The sequence below is a fragment of the Sprattus sprattus genome (genome assembly GCF_963457725.1).
Source record: "Sprattus sprattus genome assembly, chromosome: 12".
Lineage (NCBI taxonomy): Eukaryota > Metazoa > Chordata > Actinopteri > Clupeiformes > Clupeidae > Sprattus > Sprattus sprattus.
In genome coordinates this window covers 21,166,611-21,187,668 of record NC_137910.1, presented here as the reverse complement: position 1 = coordinate 21,187,668, position 21,058 = coordinate 21,166,611, and the positions used below count along the sequence as shown (strand labels likewise).

The 21,058-nt window shown below is 45.4% G+C and overlaps 1 protein-coding gene across 1 annotated transcript in view; it reads right to left on the bottom strand.

Annotated features, from left to right (window-relative positions):
- Positions 1-21,058, bottom strand: part of slx4ip (SLX4 interacting protein) — a gene marked incomplete at both ends in the record, with an annotated part of 32,298 nt that overhangs the window by 1,279 nt on the left and 9,961 nt on the right. The window contains 2 exons of the mRNA XM_080849146.1: positions 10,320-10,414; positions 11,667-11,744. Coding sequence (XP_080705272.1) covers positions 10,320-10,414; positions 11,667-11,744 — 173 coding nt within the window. The remainder of the gene's footprint in view (positions 1-10,319; positions 10,415-11,666; positions 11,745-21,058) is intronic.

The window sequence follows — 21,058 nt, the reverse complement described above, 5'->3', positions numbered from 1 at the left end:
TTGTATCACTTGGAGATATTTGCTGTTGTCATGGGAGCAAACCCATGGGAATATTCTTTTGCTCCGTCTCTTGGGTATAATCAAAGCAAAAACAGGGCGAAAAAGAGAGAAGCCCTCTGTTTGCCTGCCAGAGTTCATAAGACCAAATTGCTTTCTTTGCCTCAGTAACCCCACAGACGTGAAATGCCTCGGCAAGTCCACCCACCATTTGATCCGCAGACACGTGTGTGTCTGTGACTGTCAGAGTCTAGCGGCATGCGTCTATAAGCACACACTGGGCCTATTATTAGGGTGCTGTTGTGTATCTAAGAGGTCTCAGCAACAGGGCTGGGCCCTTCTATAACCGAATGCTGTGGAGCCGTATGAACTTATCATATTTCTGATTGTAATACAAAACCACATAAAAACATGCTATATGCTGTAGTGCCTCCAGACAAACATAGCTTCACCTAAACTGGCGCAAGGAATTAACCTGGCCTTTCATCCAGGAAACTTCAAAAGGCGTCTTAAAATAATAATGCCTGTCAAACAGTTGAGCGCGAGTGTGCAGTGGTATGGGCAGGGGCAGGCCTGGAGGGTCTGGGGAGGCAGATTGTGAAACGTGTTGGAACATTACCATAACTGACAAAAGGAGAAGTTGCTGGAGCTGCGTGGGCTGAAGCAGATGATGTTAAAAGACATGAAGGGGACTGCTTTCAACAGGAACACACAACGAATACACACACACACACACACACGCACACACACACACACACACACACACACACACACACACAACGTATACACACCTACATTCACACACACATATCATATATACACACACACATTTTGAAACCTGGAAATACTGGTAATTTGTAGGCATGCTAATACTAGGAGCAAAGCTGGAAAACATGAGGACAAAGGGGCTTATGAACCCTTGCACATGCCACGTGCCTTTGACAGTCCATAATGAACACCGATCGAGCCTCCTCTCCTTGACTGAGCTCAAACAGAATGTGTGATTGTGAGTGCTGCTGACCCTAAACACCCAGCATGACTGTCAATTCACCTTCTCACAATGACTAAGCAGTTTAATATTATATATAAAAACAAGCCCCCTTCCCCCACCCGACAATCAACTTTCATTACCAAGGCCTCCAGAGATAGCTATAGGCTATTAGATCTTTTCTCTGAGGCAACAGAGAGGACATCCACTCATCATCTCTATTAGATGGACCCAGAGGACCGTAACATCTTTGCCTAACAAAAAGCTGGACCCTCTCATGTCCACATAAGCGTGATTTACTGTAACTGACCGAAGAACAAAGGAATAATGGCATGGCCAAAAAATATCTGGAAATATGTCTTCACCTAAAAGTGCCTATTTGCTTCGCTGGATTTCATTTCAAATCAGTGCGACTGCAACAATGCCTTTTCACTGTACCCGCCCTCCTCCCCCACACTGCTCTGTCCAGGGGTCTGACTAAACACACGTTTTGAGTGTTGGCACTGGAAGCCATGGCTGCTGCTGTGCCGAGTCGAGTGATTGCTGTGCAACCTGGGCTTTGGCAGTGGGGCTGGAAGCGCGGTCGAGGAGGAATGTGCGTGGAGGTCTGCTCTACGCCTTGTCGGGCGAGGAGAGGAGAGGAAGAGAAGCAGAGCACCAGAGACACAACCCCTAACCTCAGCAGTCTTTCTCTCTCTCTCTCTCTCTCTCTGTGTCTGTGTCTCTCTCTCAAGAGTGCCCACGGAGACAGGCATCCAGGCCCAGCAGAAACAGACGATTGTCTTTGTGCAAGAGGAATTCATGTCAAAGTGTGGGCTGCTAATGTCTGTCTCCATCAGACACAGACAGACAGAGGCAGACACAGAGATACACACACACACACACACACACACACACACACACACACACATAGAGAAACAGACAGACAGACAGACAGAGGCAGACACACAGATACAACACACACACACACAGAGGCAGACACATAGACACATAGAAACACACACACACACACACACACACACACACACACACAAACACACACACACACAGACAAGGCAGTTGCTTTGGACACGGCTGTCTCTCTCTGAAAAGGTTAAATGGGTTCTGAGGGGATCTCCAGACCCACAAAACCACGGAACACCACCACCCATGCGCATGAGAACACACACATATACACTCATGCATACACACACACACACACACACAAGCACACCTACAGTCCTGGCCACAGAGAAGTTCCATGAAACATGTGGAAGACAATTTGCATCGCAATGCTTTGATATTCATTACACAAGCTGTTTGAAAAAACTTGAAAGAAAAAGCAACAGTGAGGCAGCGATAACTTCCTCTGAGAAAGTGCTCTATGAAAACGCTTCTTTCCCACTCTGCCAACTCTCAAAGGGAAGACAGAGAAAGAGAGAGAGAGACAGAGGGAGAGAGAGAGAGAAAGAAAACGAGTCAAGGAAAGACAGTAGAGGAGAGTCTGTAAGAGTGTGTATGTGGGTGTGTGTGTGTGTGGGGGGGGGGGTATTTTGAAAGCTGAATAATTAACATGAGCAGCATGAGTCAGGCTGTGAAAAGTCTGTGGGAACCAGAGAGGTCTAATCTGAGAGGAATGATGCAAACTCCCCACGGCTGGAACCCGTCCACCGAGGTACCGAGGCCTGGAGAGGGCCATAAATAAGACAGCACTAGCACTAACGCTACTTACACTGGGTGCAGCACCCCAGGCCTGCTCAATAACAGGCCTACTAAAACCCCACTGTCGCGGCTTACGGCCCCCTGTAGCACTAAAAAAAGGCAGAACTCGAAAACGAGAGAACACAGTCGCACAGGCTGTAAAAGATAAACTAATTGTGCTCGATAAAGTTTTTTTTTTTTGGTTGGAGAACTGGATGAAACTTCAAAGGAGTGGAAAAGATGACAATCCCTTCTGACTGAGCCTGAGAACGGTCAACTTTTTTTTTTCACCCTGACTTAAGATAAAGGAGTGAACTGCAACAAGATAAACGAATTAAGTGAGTTTACACTGGTGAAAGATTGGCAAGCAAGATTTTTTTGTTGTATCGGCAAAGACGATCTATTTTTACAATGCTCTGAAGGGAAAATAAACGTCAGGACACTACTGATAACTGATTGGCTAGAACAGGATGAGCCGACTTCATGTGCACACAAATGTCACTGGGGTAGAAAACTGGGGTAAAACGATACTCAACAAAGATGTGATTTGCAGGTTGTCTAAAACAGCAGTAAGTTTCCATCTAAAACTACTGAGCTAACTAGCTAAAAGCCAACAGAATTGCCTTGTAAACACCAACAACTGCATAGTTGGCCCTGACAAAAGCTAGCTAGCTTGCTAACTGATGAATTCTGGTGATATAACGCTCTGATGTGCTGTAAAAGCTGTTTCGCAGGGGTTGACTTGAATCATGAAATAGTGAATAGCCTTGGGAGCTAGCAGGTGGCCAAAGTTTGAACGGAAAGCACCTTTTGGCTGATACACAAAATGACCAACCACAGACTGTTAACAAGGGGCCTCAATGTTTTCAGGCAATAGCAAAGATGTTGGTTATTCTGTCTCATCCAAATGCGTTACATGATACTGTGACTGACAAGGCAGACAGCCCATGAGGCCTCAAGTGCAGGATTCGGAAGGTATACCCAGCAATTAGGAAAAATGCAAGTTTGGGGTGGGTCAGCGGTATGCCAATGGCAGAGAAAATATAAAAAAATGTTTTACCAACTATTTTCACTTTTTCCAGGATGACATCCTGTTAATCCAACGACTTTCTTTCTTTACAGAATTCACACTGCAAGAACAACACGTGTCATACAAGTATCTAACACACTGATTATCAACTCTTGTAGACCACAGTCAGTCACAACAAGGCTTCAAGGCCTTTTATTTATCTTCATCTTGACTGTAAATTGATGGTTGATTGCAGAGACCTGATATCCTTGTTTACTTTACACTTCCCCTCTGCCTGAATTAATTTGGCTGAGATCCAAGCCTCCCCTTTCTACACACTTCCAGTCATCAAGCAAAGCCTCCGTGGTTAACCACAAGACAATCCTTTAAAAAAATTAAGCGACTGCTTTCTTAAACATGCAAGAGCATATTCAAATGGCCCTTGTGTGGAAACACAAAATCAACAACAACCAGCCTGTGGCTTTTCTCAACTGTTCTATGATGCATGATGGGATAAGCGCTTAGGAAAACACCTCTCTGCTGACTCTGAGTAATGCCTCCGCCTCCACCTGACGCCACCTTGAAGGAGGCCACGTGTTGTGCTAACTGAAACAATAAGAGCAAAAGCCACTTCTGCCCATAAACTAATCTCTGCAGATACAACCACACATCTTGGTTTGACTCGAAGGTGTGTATATATATACTGGGTTTGCCCATGTCTCTGGAATTAAGGTGTCAACCAAAAAGCATGCTGAGGCACTCCCAATGCTACCTACCACCCCCACACCCCAAGCCACCACCCAATCGGTGAGTTAGAGTCTTGCCAAGGTGTGGGAGGACAATACCTCTCCAAGGTAAAGAGCAAAACAAGCAAACAGATCGGATATGTCTACGAAGGCTGTTTGTTCAAGTTGAGTTTCCCTTGGATACCCAGAGGCTGTTGGGAAAAAATTATGAGGAACGTTAGGGGATCACGTTCAGTGGGTGGATGGGTTGGTAAGGACGATCGATATTAACAGCTTTTATGATGAGATGGACAGGCCACTGGTGAGATATTGTGTGTCTGGAGTGGAGATTTTGAGGGTTTGCCTGGTTAGTGTCTAAGAGAGTGTCCACACGATAACGGTAAAAACTGAGACGTTTTCTTGCGTTTTGGCCTTTGATCTGAAAATGCATACTTTTCAAAACTCCTGCTCCTGGGTGGAGATTTGAAAACACAGCCCTTATTTCATCACATGGACAGGCCAAAACAGAGCTTTTTGGAAGTGGGACTGACGCATGACTAGCGTGGGACTGACGCATGAGGAGCCGGTAACAGCGACCAAGTGACGTGTCACTGGCGCGCGACGAACGTGTGCTGGCGTGTCAATGGCGGGCGACAAACGATAAGTCAACGTTAGATGAGGGTGTTGAAATGTGAATAACGACAGAATAGCTATTGCTAGCGTGTGGATTTTATGGTCAAACGGGTATGAAACGCTGGAAAATCATAGTGGATTCAGTTGATCTGAACAGTGAACATCATGCCGCCAAGACGACGAAAAGGTGTGAGGGGGGCTTCTGCTACTAGCGCTGCTGCAAGTGAGAAGATGATAAATGCTGCTGACAGTAAGAAGAATGCAAAGCCTCTTTCACTATGTCTTCGGACGAAGATTTACTGTTATTATTACTGTGATTTACGAAATAACGGCCGTTATTGCTGGGGTTTTATGTTATTACAATAAATAATTTAAATTTGACAAAAAAAAATGTAGTTTCTTAGTTCATAATTAGAAAACATCAAGACATGCACACACATTGTCCATTTCACAAGAGTCTTCATATCATATCCATCTGCCATGGAACAGCACCAGCTATAACAGTGCTCAGCTATGTTCAAGTTCAGTACATCTACTACTTTGCTTTGTTTGTTGTCTAACTTTGACTTCTAACCTGCTTATCACGGACCCGCATTGACACATTGTGCCTCAACAGTACCCCACTGACCATCTCACGCTTTTCGCTAGATTATGCAATGACCTTGCAAGACGTAAAAGCATGGAATATGTTGATTTTGAGTGCACAGAATAACGTTTGCAATGATGTAGGTTGCGTTTGTTGATCGCATATGGTAAGAACATATTAATTGTAGAAGGTACATGATAAAATCAAGATCTTCCCTTGGTGAAAATCGCCTAAATACTGTATATTCGTACAAGAGATGGATTAGGTGCTCAAATTTTTCGGGATCAAAGAGGATGTGAGTAGGCATGTGCAAACTAAATATCACGTCATAGGATTGCTGTGCACATAAGTTATTTCGGGTCTATCAACTAGGTAAGGCAAACGATTAATAACAACCAGGGTAACGACTGACTAAAGATAGCTAAACTCGTGCAACGTTAGTAAAACGTTCCATGAACGTTCTCCAGTGTTTAAATTAAACGTTGAAAAACACTGGTCTCCATGAGAACTTTTGTGCATGTTCAAAACTTTTTTTTTGGACCAACTTTCTCCACCGATCACCGACGATGAGCAGCGTCACCAGCGTCCACAAAACGTTCTTTCAGCGACCATGGACGACTACCAATGTTTCCTCTAACGTCATAGAACGTTGACCAGAACATTATGGTGTGACGGAGCCTTCAAAAGCTTCCACCATGTCCTCAGTGGGGGCGACAATGGTACTGGGGGTAGAGCAGTCGTTTAGTAATCGACAGGTCGCTAGTTCGATTCCCTATTCCTCCTTACCAAGTGTGTAAGTGTCCTTGAGCAAGACAAGGAACCCCTAAACTGCTCCTGATGTATAAATGCAATTTCCTTCTAAGTCGCTTTGGATAAAAGCGTCTGCTAAATTACTGAAATGAATGTAAATGTCAGTGGCAATGAATTCAAAATATATTTGTGATTGTCAGACACGTCATAGTTGTCAGACAATTTGTTCTCTTTCTATGAGGAAGACGTCATCTATCGGAAACATCAGCAGCCAAAGCCTTTTTCTGAGTTTGATTGCTATTTAGTGACACTGCTACACACTTCCTGCTAGACATGGTAAGTTCGCCTAAGCCAAGTTTACGATTTATAGGAAGCATCCCCTATCTCGCAGTGTCATTGCTTTGATAATAATCAAAAGTGTAGGCTATAGCATAGTTGTAGCTGTAGCATTGGTAATTCAAGAAATGTGCTAGCTAGCAACAGCGCATTCCCGTGTGGAGTGTAGTTTTCAAAACACTCCGTTGTCGTGGGGACGACATCTAAGACCGGACCCTGGGGTGGGTCCCTCAGAGCTAAAGGAAGGCCGAGTAGGACGGGGGCGAGGAGCAGAGGGATGGGGAGCCCTGGCTGAGACGGATGAGGTTATGTGTGTAAACACTGCAGCCCTCTTCAAGAGGAGTTTGGGGTGGGGGGCAGTGAAAACACATCTGCCCTGCTCTTTGATCTGACTCTATGCAGCACAGCAGGACAACCAAGCAGCCACATCTCATACTCTTACCCCCCCCCCCCTCTCTGTCACAGACACACGAACACTAGACAACATCCTAACCACAAGCATCTCCCCACATACACCTTGCTTCTCAGTTACCCACACTCTGCTTCAGTCTCGCAGCACACACTTGTGCGTGCGTGCATATGTTTGTGTGTGCATCAGTAAACGGACAGGTCTACATTTCCGTTGCTTAAGCAGCCCTACGTGACTACAGGAAAGTGCAAGCATTTAACGTCACTTACGTTACTGGTCTATTACAGCCAAAAAATAAATTATTTAGTTGAGTCACTGGGCAATTAGTTTTGGTTTGTTTTCCTTAATACTGTGTGCCTGTTGATGCCAGTGATTTTCTCCACAGCATAACAGATCCCAACTCCTTTTCCCATCCTAACATCATGCGTCTGAAATGTCTGAGCTGAACAGATGACCTCTGTCTGCTAACCACACGTCAGGATGTGGCTCCTCGCTCAGCCCACTGTGTGAATGGCAAATAATATACCGGAGACTACACACACACATACACACATACATACACGCACAACGCACACGTCACCCCAAAAAAGCCTGCTTAACAACCCCAAATTAAGATGAATGAGATCATGATTTTTATGCTGTATCCATGTCACAGTGTGAACCTTTCACCTCTTTGCCAAAGGTGCAAAGGCTGTTGATATGAACCCTATGGAAAAATAAATAAATACATTGTGTTGTTACATCATGATTGTTATGTTCTACCCATATCTTTGTCATAGGTGTAAAGGCTTTTGCAGCAAACCTCTATGACCCTCGCGACCACACGTATATGAAAACAAATGGACACACTGCCGAACCAGTTTCATCGCATCTAATCCCTCCCTGGACTCGCTGGAAAACATGTGGCGTCTCCCAGACCCGGCTCACGCTGTCAAAGCTCACGCTGTGGTGGGACTGACTGTCACAAATACATGACTGCATCACAACTCTAGTGCCCCATTATCTTTTTCACAATGTGAGTGAGTGAGTTTACATCACACGTGATTCATTCAGCTCAAAACCACATTTTTCATTTGGATTTATAACTTTCCTGGCTACAGTGAAATAGCATGTGTGTATGTGTGTGTGTGTCAGAGAGAGAGAGACAGTTTGTGTGAGAGACAGGAAGAGAGAAAGAGACTAAAAGCCCCTCCTCCTCCTGACAAATTACAACAGAGTGATCGAGGTAAACAATTAATTGTTTTGTCATGTGAGAACCTCCAGCCTGTTCGTCTGGTGTCTCTCTCTCTCTCTCTCTCTCTCTCTAGCAAACCGCCGGCAAGTTTTGAGCCGGCGAGAACCCCACCGCAAGCCCCCGCCACCCTGTCCCCATAGCTCGTACGAGGCCGAGAGAACCACATCCTGAGGGGGGGGGGGGGGCGCGGGGGGCAGCAAAACACAAGAGCCCTGCTTCCCTCAACTGGAAAATCAGTTACACAATGTGAACTTTTCACTGACGAGTGGAGCGCTTTGCTGAAATTATTACAATTGTTGCTTTCATTTAAAGCCAAAGTGGAGAGAGAAGAAGAAGAGCGGGAGGGAGGATGGGAGAGAGAAAGAGAAAGAAGGAGGGGAGAGAGTGAAAAGAGGGAAGATGAAAAAAAAGGGACTCCTCAAAAAGAAAAACAATAGCAGAATGCTCCCATTGAAGGGTTCCGGCAGCACTGATGGCGGGAGAGATGGGGGTGGGGTGGTGGGGTTTGGGGTGGGGGGCAGGGGGGGAGAGACGTATCCGCTCCCTGCCTTGATGTGTAAGCCAAGGTGGGTGGCTTTGCCGAGCGTTTCCCAGGGTTCTCGGCAGGACGGGGTAAGGGGCAGGGGCAGGGGCGAGGGGATGGGGGCAGGTTACAGGAGAAGAGAGAAGAGAATCTAGAGGATGGTGCTTATGGGGCGGACATGAAAGCGAGGGAGGGACCGCAGCTCGTGGCCAGAGCAGCACGTCAGGGATGGAGGCGTGAGGACAGGAGGACAGGGGGTCGAGGGGTAATAGGGGAAACACAGCGTGGTCCTCAACAGGAACAAGGACACCACTCCGAAACCCTGGGCCGCTGCACCGACCAAAATGTCTCACTGCGTCTGTGCACAGCACACCCAGACCCCTGGGTGAGGACCTCGGGGTCCAACAACATCCTGCTTAAGACATCCAAGCTTCCATGCCCACGCAATAGCGACCCTAGCAATAAGATGGGGGTTGAGGAATACATTATGTATGTGCATGAGCCTGTGTGTGTACGTGTTTGTGTAAGAGTGCATGTTTGTGTGTGTGTGTGTGTGTGTGTGTGTGTGTGTGTGTGTGTGTGTGTGAGAGTGTGTGTACATGTTTGTGTGAGAGTGTTTGTGTAAGAGTGCATGTTTGTGAGTGTGTGTGTGTGTGTGTGTGTGTGTGTGTGTGTGTGTGTGTGTGTGTGTGTGTGTGTACGTGTTTGTGTGAGAGTGTATGTGTTTGAGTGTGTGTGTGTGTGTGTGTGAGTGTGTACGCGTTTGTGTGAGAGTGTATGTGTTTGAGTGTGTGTGTGTGTAAGAGTGGATAATGGATGAAATTATGCCCCCAAATCAATCTCTTCATTTTAACACTCTATCCCTTTAAGTGACTGAAACAACCATGCAAAGTAAGTCAGTGTATGACTTTATGCATGTCCTGGGTAAATAGGAAACAGCTGTCATGCATTTACCCAAAGCACAACATAAATGTATACAATTTTGTGGTTTTTGCCGCTTCTTCTGGTGGTCCTGAAAATAAATAATTAGCATGCATGGTTTGACCATAAAGAGTTCACACAAGACCACCACTATGCGTAGGGGCCCACCTACATGGGATAGCAAGAAAAGGGACAGAGATGTCAGAAAGAACAAGGATGAAACCAACAGAAGAAAGAGAAAGGGAAAAAGAGACAGAGAGAGATGGAGAGAGCGAGAGAGTGAGCCACAGAGAGATGAAGAGAGAAGTGAGAACATGCCTCAATAAGCAGTTACGGAGCTCAGCACAACCACATCCCTGAGAACCAGATTGCTTCCGGAAAGGGCGACCTCGGTTCCAGAGGACCAGCTCATGTAAACACGGCACTGCCTACGCCGCGTGCGGGAGAAGCCCCGGTCGGCAGAGCCAGGCTCCTTTGGCCAAAGCGCCTGAAAAATGGAGGAAATACCGGAACATAAACAGCCCTCACCATAGATCGGGTCACATTTCCACTGAGGGTTGCCGCTGCTGCATGCTCTTGACGACTCACGCACACAACAAATCGCTCTGGAAAGACCCGTAACTCTGTGGAACAAGCAAAAGTGGGGGAAAATAACAATATCAACAAAACAAGCAAACTAGGACGGTGGAAATTCAGACACAGAACTGCCAAGGTTCACTTGGAGTTAGAAGTGAACTGAGCTGAGGGTTCACTGGCTACCGGGAGAGCTTAATAATCCTCCTGCTTCTTCTCTCACAGCACGCAAAAACAGACAGTGTCTTATAGAGGTGATTTTCGGGTTTCTCAAACAAACCACTTCTCAGGGAAAAGTTCATCTGACTGAACCTCTTCATGGGAAATGGCTGTTTTCACTCAGAGAACCTAGTTCTTTTTAAGAGAGATCGGAGAGGTCGTATTGTGTTAATGTGGTACATGAAGAATAACTCAGTATACAATAATAAGAATGGACAAAAATCCCTCATGACTCACTGCTGGATCAATACAAGTCTGACTACGATATCCAATACTGACATAACAAACCACATATTTGTAGCACACTCCAACTCTAAAACGCCGACCAGACAACGTGAACTCAAAGCAGTCTCGCTTTCCTTCCATTCACAAAAAAAAACAAAACATATTTACATCCTAAAACGCCTCTTCTTGTCTTTTCTTTTGGCATTGTCGTGGCTCTTTTTTGCAATCCACTCACAAGAACTAAATACGATACTTTTAAGAGTTCCCAATTGGCCTTGGAAGACAAATATAGCTCAAGTGGCATCAACTGACTTTTTTTCTGGAATGTACAAAAAATAGGCAAACAATTACAGGCTGCCAAAGACAGTGGCACTCCACCACTACTGGGACTGTTTTCAATCTGGGGGGGGGGGGGGGGGGGGTGTGGGGGTGGTGGAAGTCAGCAGTCTCTAGCCTGAGCCTAACCATTATTCACTGGTAGTTTTCAGGCCCTCAAGACCAAAGGGGGAAGGCCACCGGTACGCTACTCATAGGCTCATAGGTCACAGGATTTAAGCAGTTTGAGAAAGATTTCTTTTGAGATCTGTCATTTTGAGCCTCCTAGCAGCTCACCCATAACCTATGTGGTGCACGGGACAAGCCCTAACATCTACCTAAAATAAATTATCCCAGTAGTCTTCACTTTGAAAATGTCTTGCCCTGCCTTTGCTTTTCAGCACCTTGATGTCTAATCAACCCGCAGTGGCTGTTAAAGCGGAGTTTGAACAAGCTCTTCTACAGCAGTCCTCTAATAGGTACTCTTTATCCTGAGCTGCGAAACCCTTCATCTCTAGAAGTGGTGGGCAACGGATGGCTTACCTCTGTAGTGCTGCTTGGAGATGCACCTAAGGTTGACATGCCTCTTCATGAAGTACGCCGCCAGGCGAAAGGCAGGCCCTACCAAAGACAACAGACATAGAGTGAACTCAGCGGCAAGGTTGGCAGGCCAGCGGTATAGAGAAGAGCTTGGAGTTATCATGATGAACACTGTGCCAGCTTGTATAGAAAAGGGGAACACCAAACATTTTCATCATTTTCATTCTAGCTACCCTATAATCATTGGGGCCGCTCTAGTCAGGAGCCTGTGGTATTTCAAATTAATGCTGATACGTGCAAAAGGAAGGGGGTGAGAAAGAGAGAGAAAGAAAGAATGATAGAAAGAAAGTGAGTGAGTGAGACAGAACCTGCAAAGGGCAAATCACTTCCAAATGCAAAAGAGTTCAAAAGCTTCAATTACACTTCAATGAGGATAAGGGGATAGATCGTATCACCACCTCAACAACTCTGAACAAGAGGAGACATGGGTAAGAGCTCCTGCTCAGAGGTCATGTTAAGGGTAAAGTCGTCGATTGTGGCGGAAGGTGCTAATATTTGTACTCAACAGCCAATCAAAATTCGCTTTGAACAAAACTGCCTGCTGAATACTTAAAGCCCCATTAAGCGAGAATTGGTATTTCTTGCTACTGAGCTCCCCCTAAAGTTGCAGAGTGTAGTTCATTTTTAAACCACTGTCGTAAATACAAATCACGCTTTGAGACCACCTAATGGACAGTGGTACACGTGTATTTGTTGACAAGCTGAGGGATATGGAACCGGCAAAGACAGAAACCAAAGTAGTATGTCGACTGACAAGGTAGAGTAATATTACAATATTTTACACAAATATCACTCTGCATAGTTTTATTAACATAACCAAAAGAAAAGACACATTTTAGTTTTGCCAAAATACTGCTCACGTTTTCAGCTTATATACATGGTTTTCTAAGTGTCTGAATGCAGAGTTTGTGTATTCTAATAAAATGTAAGGTTTTCAAGGTTGCAAATTCCCAGGCTTATTTGGCGAAAGATTAACGAAGACTGATCAAACATTTTGGCATAAGATTAATTTATTTGGATGCTAGCCTGAGACGGGACTGAGGCCAATGACTCTAAGGGCCTGATTTACTAACATGCGACCGCTGCTTAATCTGCGGTCGCACATTAACGCACTGTGTTTTTGCGCATTTTCGTGCTATTTATCAAACCAAACCCGCGCTGGCCACTCTGTGCTTACTCCGCCCTTTAAAGAGCCTGATTTACTAACATTGATTTGCGAACGCAGCTTAATCTGCGCCTTTGCCAGGCGCACATTAACGCACGGTGTTTCCCCACATTTTTCGTGATATTTATCAAACCAGATGCACGCTGGGCAATCATTATTTAGCGCACCGCTAAAAGACTGGAGAAATTGCTTGCAAGTTATTGCCACCATGGAGATTCGAGGAAGAAAAAACTAAGGTTCAGCGAAGAGGAGAAAGATATATTGGTTCACGTTCGCTCAATCACTGAACCTGATTCAATGGGCTGTATTGTTGTTTTGCCCGCCATCACCTACAGCGAGATGTTCAAAAGAACACGATTATAAATAATATGCTATTGGTGGCATTAATGCATAAACTGTCTATTATAACAATATAGATGTGTACATGGCGAGATTAATACGTTCTACAAGGGACATGGGTTCACTACAATATATCCCCACTGAAACAAATACATTTACCAAGTAGCCAGGCCTCTCCAAAATCACCGTTGCTCAATCATGGATAGATGGCACTATTCCGGAAGATAAAACTGTCATGGACAGACCACTACCACGTAAGTAATGGTCATGTTGGCATCACATATGACCTGGACATTCATTGAATATGTGTGCTTTCTGTTTCGGTAAACGTGTTCGTGGATTGAAGGTGGGACTGTTTGCATGTGGGTGCGATCAATTGCTCCAATTACGTTCCGAAAGTTTAATTTCAGCTATCGTAGTGGGGAAATGTATATTGACCAGTGCGCCGTAGCAATGCGTCGAGCACCTGGGTGAATATTTGGCTGAGTGAAGGCTGAGATATACCAACTGCAGATGCTACAACTGTTTGAAATTATCCGGAGGCCAATATTTGCAAATGTTGCCAGGAGTTTAACAACTGATGGAATGGAATGTGATCGCCGGGTGGAGGGTTCAATGTCGTCTCTGATCTGGTCCAGTAATTGAAGTATTGCGTGGCTGGTTAACCTGTACCGTCTAATGATTTGTGGTTCGCTTAACTGAAAATGTGTTATACGAGTTGAAAAAATTATTTCTGTGCGCCGTCTCAGTCTTCTTTCTTCGCCTTGCTCTTATAACTGCTGCCATAACAACGTTTTCAGACTCAATGGAAATGCGCTTCCTGGTTAAGACGTGCTTTTATGAGGCGTAGAATTAGCCCGCAAATCAGAGACGGGCAGTTTAGTAAATACCACGCAATACATCATTAGGCACACTCCTCCCATTAAATAGCGCTTCACGCCCACGTTACCACCCACGTTTCCGTGCCATGCCACCTGTTGGCAGGTACACACCCTCAAAGCGTTAATATGCGACTCTACTCAAATGCGCCCCTTAGTGAATACCGTTTTATGTTTACGACCGCTATTTTACGCCAGATATGGGCGCAATCCTGTTAGTAAATCAGGCCCTAAGTATATGGAAAAACTACAAATCTCTGTGAGACAGGGATGACACCAATAAGGTAACAGCCTACGTCCCATTCTTTCATGAATAACATTGGCAGGGATGTTTACAATGAAAAACTAGCCAGTTGACAACTTTCCTGACACAGTCAAACATCAAGCAACCACAGCACAAGACAGCAAGACAGATAATAAGTTATTACTGACTAGTCCAACAGAAAGAAGGCCAGCTTGGCATCTGACTTGCATCCTTCGGCTCTTTTAGCTCTCGCCAACAAATAAATGCCAGTCCGAGACTGACTCTTGTTTGGTCTCTCTCTCTCTTTTTCTCTTCCTTGCTTCCTCCAATAACGTCTTCCTCGGTCTGGTCCGCAGCTTTATCTGTTGACAACAGATCCAGGGATGAGCAACTCAATTGTACCTTGTCCAGAGGAGGCATTCTCTGCAGAGTCAGATCTCATGCAATTTTTATTTTCCACTATCTTGTGATCTAAATATGCCATTGTTTCATATTCTTTCAAAGAGATCAGCTACATAACCCACTACAGACCTAACAAGTGGCTGTACACATGGAAGAGAAGTAAGACCAAACAGTGACTCACTGGCCAAATAGTCAGGATACATGCAGAGCCCAGCACACCTATCCAGATATGATATGATCTGTTCTGTTGCCAGTTTGACGTAAAGCATCGTCATCAGTGCATCATCAGGAAATGGTCCATCTCCGTCTATCTCCAGCTTGGCAACAAATCAATGCTAATCTAATCTCTATTCAAACCCCATTATTCTATGTGGACTTTGCATTGTACAATAAGTTAATGGCCTTTCATTGTAGTCTGCATGACAGCAGTTGATCAAAGCCATGAAAATGCGAATCGGGTGGTACAAAACCATGCATCCGTTCATTCTCTTTTTATTTAAACCAGCGCATAGAGTAAAAGAATCTACTGACCCAACACTGTTTGTCATTGTTGAAGGAATGCAAGACCCAGTCTGCAAAGACGGAGCACTGTTGCCTAATCTGGGAGGAATTTGTCAAAGAGGAGGGGGAAGTGTCTGGCGTACACGCTAGCAATCCAGTTGTGCTTTGTAAACAAGACAACAGGCATGGGAAGCCATGACAGCCCTCTCTGTGGCCGAGATAGAGATGCAGACTGTCTGTCTGAACTAGCTTGCCTAAGTCTTGAAGGGGTACCAAAAAAATACTGCCACCACTACCACCCCCTCAGTTCCACAAACAGGACACATCCATCAAAACACCACACACATACCAATCTCTGGGTATTTCTTTCCCTGCCTCAAGCTTTCCCCACTTTTCATTTAACATGACCATTAACAAACTATGTTGGTCATGTATACTTAACTGGCTGCACCAACAGAAATCCATAGGTTTGGCTTCAGACAACCACCTGTCAACAAGACGACCAGACCGGGCCAATAAGCGCACACTTCATCTCTCCACGACTGATGACACTCTGGTTCCTTCAACAACAGCCGCATGACACTTCAAAAGAAAGCCTATTGTGATCCCCCAGGTAATGATATGCAATTACAGTGTCTGCAAGCCACAAACCTGTCGGAGGAACTTCAGGCCGAGGGGCGAATGATTGATGGGTCCACCTCCACTCCACCCCCCCCTCTCACTTAATGCTTTAACAGCAGTCTTTCTCCACACTCCAATGATCTTTTCCATAAAGCACGATAAATAAAGAGTCGTCCCCCCCCAAAAAAAAAAAAATCAGTGTTTGCAAAATATGTGGCTACGCTAGTCATCATAAAACTAAATACTGATGAGTTCAAGGAAATCTCACAGTTGTCACGATTCTAAGTAATCACGTTAGCACACGTTAGCACATTTTGCAGCTCTTAATGGAAAAGAGGTTTTCCTCAGAGTTAAGGCTGATAGACCTGCCAAGCAGGCTGCTGCAGAAAGATTTACAACACTGTTCCCATGCTTAACAGTGTCATCATGGTCGCCACCAGCTTCATGAGAGAAGACAACTTGCCATGGGTAAACAAAAGCTGCCAGAGCAGCTCAAACCGCATTTGTATTAGCCCATTACCTGAGAGCATTCATCTCTTAAACCTGAGGGGTTTTATTGTGTAATGAACACTGGGAGTGGCAGCCCAAGGAAAAACAAAGAATTTAATATCTGACTATTCAATCAAATGCTGCAGTATCAGTCAGATAAGTCATCTTCTGACAGTAGCCTGATGATTTGTTTTCAGATGGTTGCTCTGCACCAATCCAGTTTGATGGTCTCCACAGCAACCCAGTACCCCTTAGCGCCACCTTCCGACAATCTTCTCTGGCTTCCCCCGAGAGCATGAGAGTAATGGGAAAATCAAGCTTCTCTGTCATGACATTAGTCTTGTTCATAACCCAGCCAGACCCTAGGGAAGTGTTTTTCCCCATTCTTGCTCTTTAAATACACAACACTGGATGCCTTCTCTGAAAAGTATGCAGATGGGTATCACTCAAGTTTGTTCTTCCCATTTCTGGAGTGGGAGGGAGAGCAGAGGAATGATCGGCTCTCATAGCTCATCAGACTGTGTTTTGGGAGATTCAATTTTGTCCATTAAAACTGGATGGATAACACCCTTTACCCCTTCCCCTCCATTCCAACCGCCCTCCTGCTCCTTCAATAAAGTTGGAAGGTATTTGTGTTCTCTCTCTCTCTTCCCTGGTGATTTGAGGCTGCCAATTCCCAGGACAAGGCAGACTAGAATGTCTGGATCCAGAGTTGGGAACCACCGAGAGGCATGACTTGAGACATCAGCTGTTGCTCTGACTCTTGAAGCTACGTACGGCGAGCGGAGTTGCTCTTGGCACCCGTCCCAGGGTCCTTGCGCTAAGTGACTGCTATGTTCTCCTCTCGAGAACCGCTGCAAGGGAGAAAATGGTTAATTCCCTTGAGACTCCCAAGTTGCTCACATGATGGTGTTTAGATTTGCCTTTTTGAAAGACTGACTACCTGGATCTTGATCTGACAGGATAGGACAGGTTGCCTCAATATTGTTGTTTGAGCTGTGTATGTGTAGCAAACCAATGTTGTGACATACCCTACCCTCAGTGAAGACAAGCTCGGCATTGCCGATTAGCATGAGGCAAAGGGCCACCAGAAATGGCGAAACAGTGTAATTGTATAATGATTCGGATCTTCTTCTTTCTTCTTATCCTCTTCGTCCTGGTTGGGGCATAAGGCTGCAATCATACACTGCCACTGAACCCTGTCTCGTGCTTTGGCCTGTGCTTCGTCCCAGGAAAGACCCATCTCCTTCAGCTCCATCATCACTGTCCTTCTCCAGGTGCTTTGGTCTGCCCCTCTTTCTTTTTCCGACTGGGGTCCATCTCAAGGCAACTTTGGGTGTTCTTTCATTGGGCATCCTCAGTACATGACCGAGCCATCTCAGTCTGCGTTGATTCGGATCATGCAGTACAAATTGACACTAGAGATGCATGCCTCTCCTGGAGATGGTTCTATAGAGCAGCTTTTTCTGTCAGCTTTGAAAAGCAGTTCTTAGCACTGGGCCTTGCCAGCTCCCTGTCATAATCTACCACAACAACACAACATGTCTGCCCACAGACTCCACAGAGATGAAATGTATACAGTATGTGTATGACAGGCTGTGTGTGTGTGTGTGTGGGTTGGTGTGTGTACCCCAAAACACACACACTCCCCCCGGCACCCCCCGCCCCCCCTAAGCTTTCACCACTTCCTGGTAAAACAATGAGGGGGAAGAAAAGTCAACAAACCAAAAGAATGTCAAAAGAATGTGCACTAAAATGGACTATAGGACTGGGTGATCTCCCCCACGAAACACAGGCAGCCTCACTTTGTGACTCGATGTAGAGTGGACGAAAAACCCCACCCCTCAAACGAGCTAGCTGTAGGTCAATCACTGGTTGTGCAAAAAAACAAAAGAAAATACCAACAGAAAGTCGACAATAACATGTTAATTACCCAAACTGAACCAAAAATGCCTCCTTTTATACATTTCTGATTAACTTTTACAGGATAGAGTGATGTACAGGTGGGATGGGCTTTGCTCACATCTCTTTGTGGGCTCTCCTGTAACTAGGGCAGACTGGGGAGAGAGGAAGGAGGGGGCGGGGGGGTTGTTGGGGCGTTGGGGACACACACACACACACACACACACACACACACACACACACACACACCACATGTAAGAACGGAACGGGGATTTCCTGGAAGAACATCACTCTCGCTGCGTAACCATAGCCTCAGCTCTTCAGCCAGTGCGCCTTATCGTTCTGTACAACGTCCACCTGAAACAATATTTGCACATGAGTGTTCAATTTAACATTTGGGTGACCCCTCAGCCATGGTTACGAAAGACGCCAGCGTGATGGCGCAGGCCAATCAGCAGACTGGACATAGGACCACAGAATGACAAAGAAAATAAGTCAACTGACCAAACCTCTTTCAATAACCCTCTGAGCCCTCAACACAATCTGACCAACAATATTCAGTAGCAGCAGTTGAAGAGAGAGAAAGAGAAAAAGAGGGCGTGCTGACAGTTAAGCCCAGGAGACACCAGAGGGACAAGTTTGAACAATCCCGACGGACGTGTTATGGTACCTATGTGAACGTATGTTTATCTTATTTTGGAGAAGCGGCAGCGATCACAACAATGTTGGGGTGGAGCATGAACAGTGTTGTCTTAACTGCAACCAAAATCTGTCCACGCCTTGATATGCTGGCATTGCCTCACCGTTCTCAGGCAGTGGGAAATCTTTGTTTTGAGAAGCAATCATTTCAGTTCAAGCCAAATGTAAACACATCAGTGAGACTTCCACATCTTGTCCTCCTCCCAACTTCATCCCCCCTCCTGCTTGCTGGTGAGGTCCTGGCTTAAGAAACATTTGATGGGAAAAAAGGCAGAGTAATTTTCGTCATACACTGTCTGACAAACCCACACAGTTTCATTGAGGAAAACCCCTCTTTATTAAAATGTCCAAACTCAACAATTAACCACCTACACTTCTCCAACATAAAACCTGTGGCTTAGGACAGCATGAGATCATTGGGCCAATGAAACAGAAGGAAGCAAGAGTGTTTTCCCTCTTAAAAACCAACAGTTCCCACACTCCCTCCACACAAACAAAGACTGACTGGAGAAAAAGGTAATTTTATTTTTTACTATTATTATTATTTTTATTTCCCAGCAATCTCTCTTTCCACATGACAACCAGTCAACCCACTCGAGCATAACTAGACACCTGCAAGAAGTACATGCTGTTCCAGACCACCAGGCCATACAAGAAGCTTTGAAAAGTGTACATTCCCATCCACTGACAGACATGCGGGGGAAGCTCTTTGTTGACTGCGTTGAGAGCGAAGGGGGTCAACAGTGAGGAGCTGATTAGCCTTTTCAGGAAGGATCCACTTGATTATGAAGTAATAGAATCCAAGTAACCATTATGAAATGCCAGATAAAGTAAACTCTAGATCTGTACAGAACTGTACAATTATGGAATGACTTGCAAAAAAAAACCACAAAAAATACCTCTGAGCTCCTCAAAAGGTTAGTTGCCCCCAATGTGTTCCTGTAGATTAATGACGTGAGGAGCTCTAGCCCATGGATGTGCCTCACTTATGTGCTGTTGTGCCTGCTGCTCCAATGCACCGGTGCTTTGACTTTGAACTCCAGCTTTCATTGAATCCAGGCCTCTTCCTGTTCCCCCACTGCCCATTCATCTACTCACTTATCTCACGGAGGGAATTCGGGCACCCACCATCACACCTGGAGAACCTAGCGGCATCTGGGCAGCAGCTCAAGACAATGAACTCATGCCGACAGCCGAGAAACATGTGCCTGGCCCGAGTCTGAGACTAAATAGCGTTCAAAAGCGTTTTTTTTTTTTTTTTTTTTTTATCAAGGCTTGGCAATATGACATTGCAAAGTGTTGATATTCCCGAATCACCATGCCTCAATTTGGCAGACAGAGGTGGGGGGACACCTGTTATTCTGAAAAGAGGCAAAAGAGAGGAAACGACTGGGAAGCCTTTGATGTCCACAAAAAAAGAGAAAAAGAAAACACAATCATATGTGGAAAGAAAAACAAAGTCATCCTCTGACTGAGAACGGCTAATTCCTAAAGCCAGTGTTCTGGTCAGAAGACATAGTTAGCCTGAGTTCATGGAGTGTGTGTGTTAGTGTGTGTGTGCGTGCGTGCGTGCGTGTGTGTGTGTGTGTGTGTGTGTGTGCGTGCTCATAGTTTGTGAGGGGAAATGGTCACATGAATCCCATACCGTGCTCAGGCTCCCAATCCTCAGCAGTAATTGACGGCAGTGGTGAGGCTTGTGGTTCCACTCCACAGATCTCAGCTGCTGACCAAAGAGGTTGAGGATGTGTGTGTTTGTGAGTGTGTGTGTGTGTGTGTGTGTGTGTATGTGTGTGTGTGTGTGTCTGTACTGTTATGAACTGGATTAAAGGTTCACACTGAGAAACTGGCCCTCGCTACTAGGGCACTTCTGTTTTCAACACCAGTCCACCACACACAGTCATACATATTCAGCAGCTAGACAGCTCAGCACTGCTTGGCAGTGAAGACAGCTGAACTAAATCATCATGCAACAAATAGGTCTTGTCAACAGTGCTAATGCCTGCTAATTTTGTCAGTGCCTGGTGTATGTCTATCCGTTCCCATTCATTTCAATAGCAGCTCTGCTCAGAGTGTATCATTTGGTGTCCACATGAAT